The 14,221-nt window shown below is 45.9% G+C and overlaps 2 protein-coding genes across 2 annotated transcripts in view; one reads left to right on the forward strand and one right to left on the reverse strand.

Annotated features, from left to right (window-relative positions):
• The window catches only part of LOC144493916 (uncharacterized), a 39,103-nt gene extending 25,926 nt beyond the window's left edge, over positions 1 to 13,177 (forward strand). Inside the window, exon 4 of the mRNA XM_078213498.1 lies at positions 11,786 to 13,177. Within this exon, the coding sequence (XP_078069624.1) occupies positions 11,786 to 11,951 (166 nt within the window). The 3' untranslated portion in view covers positions 11,952 to 13,177. The remainder of the gene's footprint in view (positions 1 to 11,785) is intronic.
• LOC144493386 (uncharacterized) overlaps positions 1 to 14,221 on the reverse strand; it is a 159,276-nt gene that overhangs the window by 98,776 nt on the left and 46,279 nt on the right. The window lies entirely within an intron of this gene.

The following is a 14,221-nucleotide window of genomic DNA, read 5'->3' on the forward strand; positions in this document are numbered from 1 at the left end:
TCCCTTGCCTCCCACAACAGCCTGTGATGCAATTTATCTGAACCTGGAGATTTGTCCACTTTTAAGCCTGCCAATACCTCCAATATCTTGTCATTCCCTGTGTTAATTTTCTCTAGAGCCTCACAGTCTCTCCCCAAGTTCCATAACTACCTCTTCATTCTCATGGGTGAAGACAGATGTGAAATTTTCGTTTAATACCCTACCAATGCCTTCTGCCTCCACCCACCGATTTCCCTCTTGGTCCCTAATAGGCCCTATTCTTTCCCTGGTTATCCTCTTCCCATTGATATAATTATAGAATATCTTAGGATTTTCCCTACTTTTACCAGCCAGAGCTTTCTCATATCCCCTCTTTGCTCTCCTAATTGATTTTTTCAGCTCCATCCTGCACTTTCTGTACTCCACTAATGCCTCCGCAGACTTACTTCCCTTATACTTGTTAAAACCCTCACTTTTCCTTCTCATCGTATCCTGAATGTCTCTGGTCATCCATGTTTCTCTGGGTTTATTACATGTTCCTATTCCCCGAGAGGGAACATATTGGGACGATACTCTCCCCATTTCATCTTTGAACACCCCCCAATGCTCCCCTGTAGATTTCCCTACAAGTAACCCATCCCAGTCTACCTTGGCCAGATCCTATTTTTGTTAATATCTACTCTCCCCCAATCCAAAACCTTTTTCTGCAACTTGTCAGGGGATTTTCACAGTAATTTCATTGCAGTGTTAAGGTAAGACTACTTGTGACTAATAAATAAACTTTGCTTTACTTTACCTTTACCCAATTTCTTTGTCCATAACAAATTTGAATTGAGCCATGTTGTGGTCGCTATCACCAAAATGCTCCCCCACCAACACATCAACCACCTGTCTGGTTTCATTCCCCAGAATTAGGTCCAGCACAGCTCCCTCCCTTGTTGGATCCTCAACATATTGACCGAAGAAGTTTCCCTGCATACATTTTAAGAACTCTACTCCATCTAAGCCCTTAACACGATGGTTATCCCAATTAATGTTGGGAAAGATGAAATCACCTAATATAATTACCCTCTTATTATTTTTACACCCCTCTGTGAATTGCACACATATTTGCTCTTCAATTTCCCGCTGACGACCTGGGGGTCTCTAATAAACACCGAGCAACATCGCTGTCCTTTTTTATTCTTAAACTCTACCCACAAAGCTTCAAGTGATGCCCTCTCCAAGATATCATCTCTCCTGACTGCAGTAACTGCATCCTAAACTCATAATGGAGAGACTCCTCTTCTTTTACCCCCTCCTCTGTCTCGCCTGAAGATTCTATATCCCGGGACGTTGAGCTGCCAATCCTGCCCCTTACTCAGCCACGTCTCTCTGATGGCTATTATACCATAATTACACGTGTCAATCCTCGCCCATAGCTCATCCGTTTTAACCTTAATACTGCTGGCATTAAAGTAGAGGCCCTCCAGCCTTGTCTTACTTCCTTGAAACTTACTCCCACTGTATTCCTTCTGACCTGATTGCTTTTCTATGTTATACTGTTTTGCTAACTTTCTGGGTTCCCTCCCCCTGTCAAACTAGTTTAAACTCTTGCCAGCAGCATGAGCAAACCCACCAGCAAGGATGTTAGTTCCGCTCTGGTTCAAGTGTAGACCGTCCCGCTTGTACAGGTCCCATGTTGCCCAAAAACAGTCCCAGTGGTCCAGGAATCTAAAACCCTCCCTCTTGCACCAACTCTTAAGCAATGCATTCATCTGTGCTATTCTCCTATTGCTGTACTCCCTCGCTCATGGCACTGGGAGTAATCCAGAGATTAATACGACAGGTCTTGCTCTTTACTCTATTGCCTAACTCCCTGAATTCTTTCTACCCATGTCATTGGGACCAACATGTACCATGGCCTCTGCATTATCACCCTCCCCTGTCAGGATGCCCTGCAGCTGTTCAGTGACATCCTGGACCCTGGCACCAGGGGGGTAACACTCCATCCTGGAGTCTCTTTCACGACCACAGAAGTGCCTATCTGACGATGGAGTCCCCTATGACTATTGCTCTTCTGCACTTTGACCCTCCCTGCTGAACAGGGAATGCTGGGACAGGATGTGATTGATGTTTCATTGTGCCAGCTTTTGTGTCGACATATCTCACCCCGGAGTCACACAGTGAGTAACAGACTCATCCTGTCACATGGGACATTGGCAGGGGTGGATTTACAATGAAACGCACCATGCATCGACACAGGGCCCTGAACGATAGGGGGCCCAGAATGATGAGTGAGTCTCTCACCGTCAATCAAGGTCAGAACAACTTTGAAATCCCCCCCAGGATTTACCTCACTTTGCTGAGCCAATCACAGAGGAGGGAGGGGGCAGCAATTTCCTAATCGCTGTTCAGAACAACATTACCCATGGTGCTTGTGGCACTGCGTGTCTGTACAGTGGGGAGCGGCAGTCTGGAGTCGGCGGAGGGGGAGGGCCAGCTCACAGTGCCTGATGGGAGTTGTAGTTCTGTCTCAGGTTTGGGAGGTTGTATCTGAGAGAGCGCTAGTCTGAGTGGTTGTCACATGGGGGGGGGGTTGTATTTGGAGGTGTGCACCCATTGATCCCAGACTCGGCTCCAGAAAACAGGATCGGAGCTGTTAATCCCCCTTTACCCCATCCCCCCTCCCATATTCTCCATTCCCTTATTCTTCAATACCCAACCCCATCTCCCTCCCTCTGCCTCCATTCCCTTATTCTCCAATGCCGCGCCCCATCTCCCTCCCTCAGCCTCCATTTCCTCACCCTCCCCATCCCTCACCCCCAAATTTCACCCTCCAATCCCCCTCCCATCCCTTCCCCATCCCTCACCCCCCCATTCCCCCACCAACCCCCATCTCCTTCCCTCACCCCATCAATCCCCCATCCATACCCTCACCCCCAACCTCCAATCCCTCACCCACATCCCAACCATCACGCTGTATTCCTCCTCCACCCTCATCCACCTCCTTCATCCCCCTGTCTTGCCATCTTCATTCCCCTACCCCCTCCTTCACTTCACCCATCCTCCAGTCGGAAATTACTGTGTGTGTGTATGTGTGTGTGTATGTGTGTGTGCATGTGTGTGTGTGTGTGTGTGTGTGTGTGTGTGTGTGCATGTGTGTGTGTGTGTGTGCAGCAAAACATCCATTCCCTATCCTCAAATCCTCTCTCTATGAAGGCCAACATACTATTTGCCTTCTTTCCTGCCTGCTATACCTGCGCGCTTACTTTCAGCGACTGATACATGAAGATTCCAAGGTCTCATTGAGTATCCACCTCCCTCAATTTACACCCATTCAAATAATAATCTTCCTATTATTGCGACCAAAGTGGATAACCTCACATTTATCCACCTTATACTGCATCTGCCATGCAGATGCCCGCCTGTCCAAACCACGCTGAAGCATCTCTGTATCCTCTTGAGGTGACAATCGTACCTCACCATTCATGCTACTCAGGTCCAGTGGGGAGCGGCAGTATGGAGTCACTCAGGGCGGCACGGTAGCACAGTGCTTAGCACTGCTGCTTCACAGCTCCAGGGACCTGGGTTTGATTCCCGGCTTGGGTCACTGTCTGTGTGGAGTTTGCACATTCTTCTCGTGTCTGCGTGGGTTTCCTCCGGGATCTCCGGTTTCCTCCCACAGTCCAAAGATGTGTGGGTTAGGTTGATTGGCCATGGTAAAATTGCCCCTTAGTGTCCTGAGATGCGTAGGTCAGAGGGATTAGCGGGTAAATGTGTAGGGATATGGGGGTAGGGCCTGGGTGGGATTGTGGCCGGTGCAGACTCGATGGGCAGAATGGCCTGTTTCTGCACTGTAGGGTTTCTATGATTTCTATGATATGGGTTTGGTTCCTCTATAAACCGGGAAGAAACTGGTGATCCCCTCAGGACAAATATTTGTTTCAGTTCCTGTCCCAAATTTACTTTTGCAAATTGGAAATTTGTAAAAAGGTGTTGGCACTCGGAGACACGGTCAACTGATATTCAGGACAAAGATACTCAAACTCCCAGATTATCGTACAACGATCTCCTTTACTGGACTTCACTAAGTCCCTGCGAATTTTCTCCAATAATTTCCCAACCACTGATGTAAGACTCACAGGCCTGGAATTTGCTGGATTTTTGCTGTTGCTTTTCTTAAACAAAGGAGCAACATTGGTTATTCTCCAGTCCTCTGGGACCTCTCCTGTAACTAAAGAGGATACAGAGATTTCATACATGGCCCCAGCGATTTCCTCCCTTGCCTCCCTCTGGGATAGATATCATCAGGGGACTTGTCTATCTTAATGCTTTTCAAAGCACCCAACACGTCCTTTACTATATTGACATGCCCGAGGATGTCAACATACCCCCTCCCTAGACTCTCCATCCACCATGTCCTTCACCTTTGTGAAAACCGATGCAAAGTATTCGTACAGGATCTCACCCACTTTCCCCGGCTCCGCACTCCCTCTTTCATCCTTGAGAGGACCTATTCCTTCGCTAGCTGCCCTCTTACCCCTTATATACAAATAAAATGTCTTGGGATTTTCCTTAATCCTGTTTGCCACAGACATTTATGGCCCACTTTAAACTTTCTAGTTTCAGTTCTTTCCTGCTTTCTTTCTGTTCTTCAAGGACTCTGTCTCTCTTCAGTTCCCTCAACTTTACGTATGCCGCCTTTTAATTTTTGACAAAGCTCACAATTTGTCTTGTCATCCAAGGCTCAGGAATCTTGCTTCCTTATCCTTCATTTTCAAAGGAACATGCTGGTCCTGGACTCTAATCAACTGGCCTGAAAAAGATTTCCACATGACCCTCAAGAAACCACGCTAATCTACTCTCCCCAGTTCCTGCCTATGTTTATCATAGTTAGCCTTCCCCCAATTTAGTACTTTCACCCACGATCTACTCTTATCCTTTTCCATAAGTAAGTTAAGACTGACGGAATTATGGTCACTGTTCCGAGAATGCTCCCCCATTGACGCTTAGCTCACCTGGCTGGACTCAGTCCTCAATGTTTGAGGATGTTACTCGTAAAGTTGACCAGGGAGAACTGGTGGACGTGGTTTATTTAGACTTTCTGAAATCTTTCGAACAGGTTTCATGTAACAGGCTACTATAAGAACATAAGAACTAGGAGCAGAAGTAGGCCATCTGGCCCCTCGAGCCTGTTCTGCCATTCAATGAGATCATGGCTGATCTTTTCGTGGACTCAGTTCCACTTACCCGCCCACTCACCATAACCCTTAATTCCTTTACTCTTCAAAAATGTATCTATCCTTGCCTTAAAAATATTCAATGAGGTAGCCTCAACTGCTTCACTTGGCAAGGAATTCCACAAATTAACAACCCTTTGTGTGAAGAGGTTCCTCCTCAACTCAGTCCTAAATCTGCTTCCCCTTATTTTGAGGCTATGCCCCCTCGTTCTAGTTTCAACTGCTGGTGGAAACAACTTCCCTGCTTCTATCTTATCTATTCCCTTCATAACCTTATATGTTTCTATAAGATCTCCCCTCATTCTTCTGAATTCCAATGAGTATAGCCCCAGTCGACTTAGTCTCTCCTCATAAGCCAAATCCCTCGTCTCCAGAATCAACCAAGTGAATCTCCTCTGCACCCCCTCCAGTGCCAGTATATCCTTTGTCAAGTAAGGAGACCAAAACTGTACACAGTACTCCAGGTGTGGCCTCACAAGCTCCTTATACAGCTGCAACGTAACCTTGCTGTTTTTAAACTCCAAACCCTCTCGCAATGAAGGACAAAATTCCATTTGCCTTCTTAATGACCTGCTGCATGCTGCAAACCAACTTTTTGTGAGTCATGCACATGGGCACCCAGGTCCCTCTGAACAGCAGCATGTTGCAATTTTTTACCATTTAAATAATAGTCCATTTTGCTGTTATTCTTACCAAAATGGTGACCTCACATTTCCCAACATTGTACTCCATCTGCCAGGCCCTCGGCCATTCACTTAGACTATCTATATCCCTTTGCAGACTTTCAGCGTCCTCTGCACACTTTGCTCTGCCACTCATCTTAGTGTCATCTGCAAATTTTGACACACTACACTTGGTCCCCAACTCCAAATCATCTATGTAAATCATAAACAATTGCGGTCCCAACACTGATCCCTGAGGCACACCACTAGTCACTGATCGCCAACCAGAAAAACACCCATTTACCCCCACTCTTTGCTTTCTGTTAGTTAACCAATCCTCTGTCGATGCTAATGCATTACCCGTAACACCATGCACCGTTATCTTATCCACTGTGAAGACAGACACAAAATACCTGTTCAATGCCTCAGCCATTTTCTCATTTCCAATTATTACATCCCACTTCTCATCCTCTGAAGGACCAATGTTTACTTTAGCCACTCTTTTTTGTTTTATATATTTGGAGAAACGTTTGCTATCTGTTTTTATATTCTGAGCTAGTTTACTCTCATAATCCAAGTTACTTTTCTTTATGGCTTTATTCGTGGCTTTCTGCTGACCTTTAAAGACTTCCCAATCCTCTAGGTTCCCACTAATCTTTGCCTCTTTGTATGCATTTTCCTTCAATTTGATGCCTTCTTTTATTTCCTTAGATATTAAGGAAATAAAATGATTATCTCTTTCTCTACAGTCCTTCCTTATCACTGGTATATATGTTTGCTGAGCACTGTGAAAGATTGCTTTGAAAGTCCTCCACTGTTCCTCAATTGTTCCACCATGAAGTTTTTGCTCCCAGTCTACCTTTGCCAACTCCTCCCTCATCCCTTTGTAGTCTCCTTTCTTTAGGCACAAGACACTGGAATTGGATTTTACCTTCTCATGCTCCATCTGTATTTTAAATTCAACCATACTGTGATCGCTTCTTCCAAGAGTATCCCTAACTGCAAGATCATTAATTATTCCCGTCTCATTACACAGGATCAGATCTAGGATAGCTTGCTCCCTTGTAGGTTCCATTGCGTACTGTTCAAGGAAGCTATCACGGATACATTCTATGAACTCCTCCTCAAGGCTGCCTTGACCGACCTGGTTTGACCAATTGATCTGTAGAATAAAATGTTAGGGGAAAGTTTTTCACACAGAGGGTGGTGGGCCAGTGGAATCGGCTGCCGTCAGTGGTGGTGGAGGCAAACTCAATGGGGTCTTTTAAGAGACTCCTGGATGAGTACATGGGACTTAATAGGATGGAGGGTTATAGGTAGGCCTAAAAGGTAGGGATATGTTCGGCACAACTTGTGGGGCCGAAGGGCCTGTTTTGTGCTGTAGTTTTCCTATGTTTCTATGATACTTGCTGTGCCATTTTTACATGCATCAGTTATTTCTTTGTTTATTTCTCGTCCCACCATGATGTTATTATTTGGTGGCCTATAGACTCCGCCTATCAGTGACTTTTTCTCCTTACTATTTCTAATTTCCACACAAATGGATTCAACCTTCTTTCCATCTCTCACTACCGCCCTGATGTCATCCTTAAATATCAGAGCGACACCACCTCCCTTTCCTTTCTGTCAATCCCTCCGAACAGTCTGATACCCCTGGTATTTAACTGCCAGTCGTGACCATGCTGCAACCATGTCTCTGTAATGGCCACCAAATCATACTCGTTCGCAATGAATTGTGCTGTCAACTCATTTAACTTATTTTGAATGCTACGAGCATTCAGATAAAGTGCTCTTATGCTCATTTTTGTACCTTCTTTTTGAATTCTAACACTTCCATCAATAACATCTCCTGAGTTCTCCTTCCTTTTAACTTTGTTCCTGATTTTTGATTTAGTTGGAACATTCTCCCCACATTTTGTTCTTGCTCCCTCCTTCTTGGACTCCTGACATAGGTTCCCATCCCCCTGACATATTAATTTAAACTCTCCCCAACCGTTCTAGCAAACACTCCTGCCAGGACATCAGTACCAGTTCTGCCCAGGTGTAACCCGTCTAATTTGAACAGGCCACACCTCCCCCAGAACTGGTCCCAATGCCCCAGGAATCTGAAATCCTCCCCCTGACACCATCTCTTCAGCCACGGATTTATCCGATATATCCTCTCATTTCTACTCTGACTCGCGCGTGACACTGGTAGTAATCCTGAGATCACTAACTCAGAGGTCCGATTTCTTAACTTTCTTCCTCGCTCCCTGTATTCTGCTTTCAGGACCTCATCCCTTTTTTTACCTGTGTTGTTTGTACCAATGTGTACTACGATCACTGGCTGCTCGCCCTCTCCCTTCAGGATGTCCTGCAACAAGAGGAGCAAACCACGGCTTGGAGTTTTCCTGTCATGTCTTACCCCTTTAAATTAAACTTTTGAAAGATGTTTTGTTTCAGATTATATCCAATTTTCGAGGGCCCTTCTTTCCTGCTCCTTGTCATTACCGAGTAGAACCTTTTCAAACTATAAACCACAGAAATTACACACAAACACGATAGTAGTGAACAACAACAACAATGTCACGAGCTAAAAGAAAAAATAACACTTACTTACCAATCAGCACTCTCGCTTGTAGCCTCTGCTGCCTGTTTCACCCAACTCCCTGTGTTCACCCAATTTCAAAAGCATTCCTCTCAGTCAAACAGCACTCACCGTGCAGTCACGGTGTAAAGATAAAGCACATGGGATTGCAGGTAATGTCTTGAGATGGATTGAAAGCTGGTTAGCAGATAGGAAGCAAAGAGTTGGCGTAAATGGGTCACAGAGTCATAGGGTCATAGAGCTTTACAGCATGGAAACAGGCCCTTTGGTCCAACATGTCCATGCCACCCTTTTTTTTGGAACCACTCATCTAATCCCAATTGCCCACATTTGGCCCATATCCCTCTTTACCCATCGTACCCATGTAACTATCGAAATGCTTTTTAAAAGACAAAATTGTACGCACCGCGACTACTACCTCTGGCAGCTTGTTCCAGACACTCACCACCCTCTGTGTGAAAAAATTGCCCCTCTGGACACTTTTGTATCTCTCCCCTCTCACCTTAAAACTATGCCCTCGAGTTTTAGAATCCCCTACCCTTGGGAAAAGATATTGACTATCTCGCTTATCTATGCCCCTCATTATTTTAAAGACCTCTATAAGATCACCCCTCAGCCTCCTACGCACCAGAGAAAAAAGTCCCAGTCTCTCCAGCCTCTCCTTACAACTGAATCCATCAAGTCCCGGTAGCATCCGAGTAAATCTTTTCTGCACGCATTCTAGTTTAATAATATCCTTTCTATGATAGGGGACCAGAATTGCGCACAGTATTCCAACTGTAGCCTTACCAATGTCTTGTACAACTTCAACAAGACATTCCAACTCCTGTATTCAATGTTCTGACCGATGAAACCAAGCATGCCGAATGCCTCCTTCACCACTCTGTCCACCTGTGACTCCACTTTCAAGGAGCTATGAACATGTACCCCAAGATCTCTTTGTTCTGTAACTCTCCCCAACGCCCTACCATTAACTGAGTAAGTCCTGCCCTGGTTCAATCTACCAAAATGCATCACCTCGCATCTTTATCAAATTGGCAGGCAATGGCGAGTGGGGTTCCGCAGCGATCTATGCTAGCACCCCAACTGTTCACATTATATATTAATGGTATGGAAGAGGGAACAAAATGTATTATCTCCAAGTTTGCAGATGATGCAAAGTTGGGTGGGAGGGTGAGCTGTGAGAAGGATGCAGAGATGCTTCAGTGTGATTTGGACAGGCTGAGTGAGTGGGCATATGCATGCAGTATAATGGGGATAAATCCACTTTGGTAGCAAAAATTGGAAGGCAGATTGTTATTTGAATGGGTGTAAATTGAGAGGGGTGAATACTCAGGGAGACTTTGTGTCCTCGTGCATCAGTCGCTAAAAGTAAGCGCGCACGTCCAGCAGACAGGAAAGAAGGTAAATGGTATGTTGGCCTTCATAGCGAGAGGATATGAGTTTAGGAATAGGGATATTTTGCTGCAACTGCATAGGGCGTTGGCGAGGCCACAGCTGGAGTATCCTGAGCAGTTTGGTGTCCTTATCTGAGGACGGATGTCCTTGGTAAAGAGGGAGTACAGCGAAGGTTTACCAGGCTGATTCCTGAGATGGCAGGGCTGTCATATGAGGAGAGACTAAGTCAGTTAGGATTATATTCCCTGGAGTTTAGAAGAGTGAGAGGGGATCTCATGGAAACGTATAAAATTCTAACAGGATTAAACAGGGTAGATTCAGAAAGAACGTTCCTGATGGCAGGGGAGTCCAGAACTAGGGGTCATAGTTTGTTTTTAAGTTTATTTATTATTGCGCATTCACTGGGACAACATGTGCACTCCACACAGCCAATGACCCAAGCCGGTAATCGAACCCGGGTCCCTGGTGCTATGAGACAGCAGTGCTAACCACTGAGCCACCATGCCACCGTCGGGGAGGATAAGGAGACAAACTTTTAGGACTGAGGTGAGGAGAAATTTCTTCACCCAGAGGGCTGAATGTGTGGAATTCATTATCACAGAATGTAGTTGAGACCAAAACATTCAAGAAGAAATTAGGTTTAACACTTGGGGCTAAAGGGAACAAGGGATATTGGGATTGGTGGGGGGGGGGAGGGGTTGGGGGTGGGGGGTGGGGGGGGGGGGAGGGGTTGGGGGTGGGGGGGGGTTGGTGTGTGGGGGGGGGTGGTGGGGGGCGCGCAAAAGGGGGATCTGGATCTTGAATTTGATGATCGGCGATGATCAAAATGAATGCCGGAGCAGGCTCAAAGGGCCGAAAGGCCTACTCCTGCTTCTAATTTCGATGTTTCTGTGTAATACCAGGTCCAGGTCAGACTGGTGCCTCTTCCTCAGCTGTCCTCCGAGACCCGGGGAGCTCGGCTGAACTTGTCCCCTCCTATTACCACTGGCCCTTAGGCACTGCCATTCTGGAGTCTGTGTGGATTGTGTGTCCATGGCTGAGGTTTATCCTGATGGAATGAATGAGCTCGTTCATGCTCGTTCGGCACTGTGTTACTCAACATCTCTGCCCCTCGTTGGCACTGACGGTATTGGCAGCGTGTGCCCATGCCACGTTGATGTCCCTGCTGGGACTCTTCCTCAGTGAGCCTGGTACAGGATGTTCCCCTTGGCCGCGACATGGTCAAGGAGGGTGCCCACCAAGGCCTTAGTAAACTTAGGGGCCTGACTCTTTGCTCCCCTTCGTGACGACACCTTGACCAAACACTGCTGAGAGTGGAGCTTTTTGGTGGCATTTAAATACAGCAGCTGGCTATGATGACAGGAAACATGCCACCCAGGCCTGTCCTGACACTGAGGACAGCCATAAACACCTGAGTGCAAAGTTAATGAGGACGGCTGGAAGATTTCCCGTGTTTTCCCACTAGCTGCCGCAGCGGGAAACTCCACGTTCCCGCCCCCCAGCACAGAACATTAGCCAGAATTCTCCAACATTGCCCACAGCTGGGGTTCTCCAGTCCTGCTGCTCTGAATGCAGATTTGGCTTAGTGCCAAATTCTCCATTCTCGCCGGCAGTCATGTACGAAATCAGAGAATTATGGCTGTCGACTCTAATGGGGTAAATTCCGCCGATTAATTTTATATTGACTCTCTCCATCCTTTCTGTAAGATGCATCAGCTCCCATTTCAGTGCATTAAACTCCATCCGCCGCTTGTCTGCCCATTCAGCTCGCTTCTCTATGATGTTACTGCAGCTGGGGACTAACTGAATGCTGGAGGCTGCTCAATGGGCTGAATGACCAACTCCTGGTCCCATCGTCCTGACAACCTACTTGCTTTCCAAACAGGTTTTGTCAGGAGAAAGAAAATTAATATTTGATCCTCTTCACTCTGTTGCAGGGCTTTTGTCCACAAAGTTGAGGTAGAACAATATACAGAACTGATGACTGAATTCCTGAAGGACTTGGAACAAGACAATCGAAATGTTGAGGAGAGATATGTTGACATTGCTTTTTACAGCATTTATGACCAAATGGAAATAGCTTTTATGAAGACTGGAGAATGATGGTTTTCTGAAGGTTCTGCTACCTTTGCAGACATTGAACAGTGAGATGTGCTTAACTCGATTCTAAAACTGTCTAACTTTCCGCTAAGTACACATTGGGTTTAAGATGGAATATTGAGCGCAGTTTTGGTCTCCTTACCTGAGACAGGATATACTGACCTTGGAGGGAATGCAATGAATGTTCATTACACAGATTATGTCAATGTGTCAGAATTGGGATTTTGTACAATTCCACCAAATCTCTGTGAGCCTGTTTAGAAATATTGCCCTCGACTGGAGGTTAGTAATTTCTGACTCCCACACACACTGCAGCATTGAGACTTTATTCCAAATTATTCAGCTCCATTATCATCAACAGTGAACATTTCTTCCTCATTTACAGACACTGTTCCCATTGTTTGTTTAGTTCAGTCATTCGAAACAATGGTTCTTTCCAGATGTCCAGTCTGTTTAGATTGATCGATAGGATGTGTGCGTCACTGGCTGGGCCGGCATTTATCACCACCCTTAACTGTCTTGGAGAATGTGGTGCTGAACTGCTTTCTGAAACTCCTGCAGTCCATAGTTCACCCACAGTGCTGTCAGGGAGGGAGTTCCGGTATCCTGACCAAATGACAGTGCAGGAACAGCGATATATCTCCAAGTCAGAAACCCGAGAGACTTTTCGGGGAATATCCAGGGGGTGGGGTTCCCATGTGTCTCCTGTCCTTGTCCTTCAAGATGGCAACAATGGGTTCAGTTCAACGTCCCCCCACGCAGTGCTGTGATAGACAAACCTTTGTTGTCACCTGGGGTTGTAACTCTTTGGTTGGAATTTCACCAATTCCGGGGTGGGTGAGGCTCGCAGAACAGAAATCTCCATGTGCCTCGTGCAGGATTTTACGATCTCATCCAAGCGAGGATGTAAAATCCAGCCCTTTGTGTTTCCCAAGTTAAATAAAAACAGAAGCTCTTCAAACCTGCTGCACCATTCCGTAAGATCACGGCTGATCTCCACCCTAACCTCCACCTTCCCACACTGTCCCTCCAGTGTGTAACCTGTCTGATAAACCAGCATTGCTGTCCCTCGAAACTAAGTTCATCCATCCTGGGGTAAGGAGGACAAACAGACAGGCTAACACTATATAATTGAAACCTATGTATTTATCCTGCTAATCCCCCTGACGTCTTTGTTTCTCTTTTGTTTCTCAAACTGCTGGGAATGTATTCTCACTGTGAAATAAAGAGGGTGATGCATTGAAACATTTGGTCTCATGTTGGATTCTTACTCTGAAAATAAATCTGTGTGTCTGGTCACATCACGAGTTTCCACGGAACCAGAGAAAATTACAGCTCAGAAACAGGCCTTTTGGCCCTTCTTGTCTGTGCCGAACCATTTTTTGCCTCGTCCCACTGACCTGCACTTGGACCATATCCCTCCACACCCCTCTCATCCATGAACCCGTCCAAGTTTTTCTTAAATGTTAAAAGTGACCCCGCATTTACTACTTTATCCGGCAGCTCATTCCACACTCCCACCACTCTCTGCGTGAAGAAGCCCCCCCTAATATTCCCTTTAAACTTTTCTCCTTTCACCCTCAACCCATGCCCTCTGGTTTTTTTCTCCCCTCGCCTCAGTGGAAAAAGCCTACTTGCATTCACTCTATCGATACCCATCAAAATCTTATACACCTCTATCAAATCTCCCCTCATTCTTCGACGCTCCAGGGAATAAAATCCCATCCTATTCAAACTCTCTCTGGAACTCAGCTTCTCAAGTCCCGGCAACATCCTTGTGAACCTTCTCTGCACTCTTTCAACCTTATTTACATCTTTCCTGTATCTAGGTGACCAGAACTGTACACAATACTCTAAATTCAGCCTGATCAATGCCTTATATAACCTTACCATAACACTCCAACTTTCATACTCGATACTCCGATTTATAAAGGCCAATGTACCAAAGGCACTCTTCACGACCCTATCCACCTGTGATGTCACTTTTAGGGAATTCTGTCCCTGTATTCCCAGCTCCCTCTGTTCAACTGCCCTCTTCAGAGTCCTACCATTTACCCTGTACATTCTACTTTGGTTTGTCCTTCCAAAGATCTCACACTTGTCTGCGTTAAATTCCATTTGCCATTTTTCAGCCCATTTTTCTGGTTGGTCCAAATCCCTCTGCAAGCTTTGAAAACCTTCCTCACTGTCCACGACATCTCCAATCTTTGTATCATCAGCAAATTTGCTCATCCAATTTACCACATTATCATCCAGATCATTGATATAGATGA

Source organism: Mustelus asterias, chromosome 5 (assembly GCF_964213995.1).
Source record: "Mustelus asterias chromosome 5, sMusAst1.hap1.1, whole genome shotgun sequence".
Taxonomy (NCBI): Eukaryota; Metazoa; Chordata; class Chondrichthyes; order Carcharhiniformes; family Triakidae; genus Mustelus; species Mustelus asterias.